This window comes from Hibiscus syriacus, unplaced genomic scaffold (assembly GCF_006381635.1).
Source record: "Hibiscus syriacus cultivar Baekdansim isolate YM2019G1 unplaced genomic scaffold, ASM638163v2 tig00009023_pilon, whole genome shotgun sequence".
Classification (NCBI taxonomy): Eukaryota; Viridiplantae; Streptophyta; class Magnoliopsida; order Malvales; family Malvaceae; genus Hibiscus; species Hibiscus syriacus.
The window spans coordinates 112,581-115,297 of record NW_024062184.1 but is presented as its reverse complement, the minus strand read 5'-3'; the positions used below and the strand labels follow the sequence as shown (position 1 = coordinate 115,297).

The window sequence follows — 2,717 nt, the reverse complement described above, 5'->3', positions numbered from 1 at the left end:
CCCCGAATACTAGAGCTTAGAAGTATTCAAGCTCATGTACTTCGGAGCAGGTCGGTGTAAACCAATCACTTCTACAACGGTCACCGTCAGAACTAGATTATTTTCCAGACTAAGTGCCTTCGGATCAATTACTATAAGTTCTCTAGAGTGTAGCTCCATGGCACAGTTCATCAAGACGCACTGCATTAAAGAACATTAGACTGAAAGGAACATGGAATTTCATTAGCAGTTTGTCATTTAAATCACAGAAAGATGCACCAGCCATGAAACAAGGAATGAACTGATATTTCGATTCACAATTCAGAAAAAGTTTACCTACAACATTGATGGATTTTAACCATATTTTCCTACAAGAAGATGCACCAATTCAATCAAACACAAACAAGAAAAATTTCTCAAAACCAATGGTGCAAGAACTTGCCGACCCTACATTGCATATATATCATAACTTTACATACTACTGTTGCGCTACAATCTAATATCTACACACAAAACGGTTAGCAACAACAACTACAATACCCATACATTCTCCCACCGAATTTCAGCCTCGACGTTGTACGTTCTTGTTCGTTCATCAAAATCCACCCCATATGATGGAAAAGCTCCTGCATTATGGTCAGGTTGCTATAAACGTACGCCAAAAAACCCCCATAATCCATTAACTAGGAAATCTCACAGCGGATTCCAAATTGGAATCCCTTTCTTCCAACCCGAACTCCCCGCCACATTGTCTCTCCTTTTGGATGCCTTATCCGTGGTAGTCGTAGGAGCAGCTGCCTGCGGCGGCGTAGCCACAGTACTACCATCTCTTTCACTCTCTCGCCTCTTTACTGGAAACCCAGGAGGAGGTTTTATTCGACTCTCTTGACCACCGGACGGAGAAAACGCCTTTTTTGTGGTGGTTGTTGGAGCAGCTGCCTGCGGCAGCGAATCCACGTTACCCCCTTTTCTTTCACTCTCTCGCCGCTTTTCGGAAAACCCCGGAGGAGCTTCCATTCGATTCTCTTGATCACCAGACAATAACGGAAAAAACGCCCAGGTACAGTAATAAGATTCTTTTTCTGGGACCACTGGCGGCAGAGTCGGGATCAGAACACCATGGAAAGCCCTGTCGCAATTCTGGCACCTTAAACAACAACCTTCGTAAATCCTAGGATATTCAAACAACCTATAACAGTACGGACACGCTGTCCAAAATGTCGACATTCGTTGCCTTTGTTTCTCATTTCGCAGCTCCGAATTCGGCATGCGTTTTTGCTTATGCTCCTGATTTTGCGCTCCTCTCGTGACCGTCGATTCCCCGGCTTTATTCGAACGGTCGCCGGCGGTGCATGAATCAGTCCGCTTACAAGACTCCAATTCCTTGTCGTAAAGAGATTTCTTGGAGCTGTTAGATAAAATGGACCATGCATCGGTTACGAGCTTGAAGGCATTATTGGCGAAAGGGAAATCGTTCGTTTCGGGGTCAAGAAGGAGAGCTAGGCGATGATACTGTTTCTTGATGAGATCTTTGTCCTGGGAACGGCAATCGACTTGCAAGATGGAGTACCAATCACGTTGGTCGTTTATTCTTTTTGCGGCGGCGATAAGGACGTGGATGACGGCTAGGATCTGATCTGGCCCTTCCAGGAGCGGATCGTTTTGTTGGGCGATGACTGCTGCGTCTCTTGAGTCTTTCAAATGACGGCCTCGGAGAAGCTTCTCGGCGATTGCTAGAGAGCGTTTGGCATCGGCTCTGTTGCCGTTTTCCTCCATTTTTCCTAGTGGGGTCGAGTAAGGGTCTGTTTGGAGGATAAGAAAACATGGAAAATTTTGCATTTTATTTATTTATTACTTATGTTGGAACGAATGGACGGAAATAGTCTTGCTATTTTCTTTAAATTACGATAGTTTTAAGAGAAAATAACTTCGAAAATAATTTATAATATACGATTTTAATTAACTTATTTTTTATTTGTAAAAATAACCAACAAAATCGCAACGCGAACTCCTATTTTACAATACAGTTTTCAAATTCGCAACGCGAACATAGAAATTTTCCCAACGCGAATTTCACAACATTAATTACAGATATAGGTAAACACAACTATCGCAACGCGAATTTCGTTTTCGCAATGCTAATTACCGATATAGGTAAACACAACTATCGCAACGCGAATTTCGCAAATCGAATTCGCCAATTTCGCAACTTAATTACCGATATAAGTAAATACGGTAGAAAAAATCCGGTCAAAAATCTGAATTCGCCAATTTGAAAACTGAGTTGCGAATTTGATAAATTCGTGTTGCGAAATTTAAAATCTCACCTCTTAAAGAAAAATCATTTCGACAGTTCGTTTGTTTGGTTAAAGTTAAACGAAAGAATGAACGAACATGAATATACCCACGTTTGTGTTTGTTCAATTCATTTACATGCGTAGGTTTAGCTGAGTGATTCATACGTGGACTTAGCAACTGGGATGTCCCAGGTTGAAAACCACTCCAGTGCATTTCATGTCCTTTAATCTTTTCTTTAAGAGGCGAGATTTTACATTTTGCAACACGAATTTGCCAAATTTACAACTCAGTTTTCAAATTGTTGAATTCGGATTTTTTTACCGGATTTTTTCTACCGTGTTTACCTATGTCGGTAATTGAATTGCGAAATTGACGAATTCGCGTTGCGAAAAAGAAATTCGCGTTGCGATAGTTGTGTTTATCTATATCGGTAATTAGCG

General features: G+C 41.4%; 1 protein-coding gene across 1 annotated transcript; it reads right to left on the bottom strand.

Moving 5' to 3' along the window:
• Nucleotides 1-264: 264 nt before the first annotated feature.
• LOC120203064 lies at nt 265-1,784 on the bottom strand. Its single transcript, XM_039203427.1, has one exon. It carries the CDS (start codon nt 1,753-1,755, stop codon nt 673-675), a length of 1,083 nt encoding a protein of 360 aa, XP_039059358.1. The 5' UTR covers nt 1,756-1,784; the 3' UTR covers nt 265-672.
• Nucleotides 1,785-2,717: the final 933 nt, after the last annotated feature.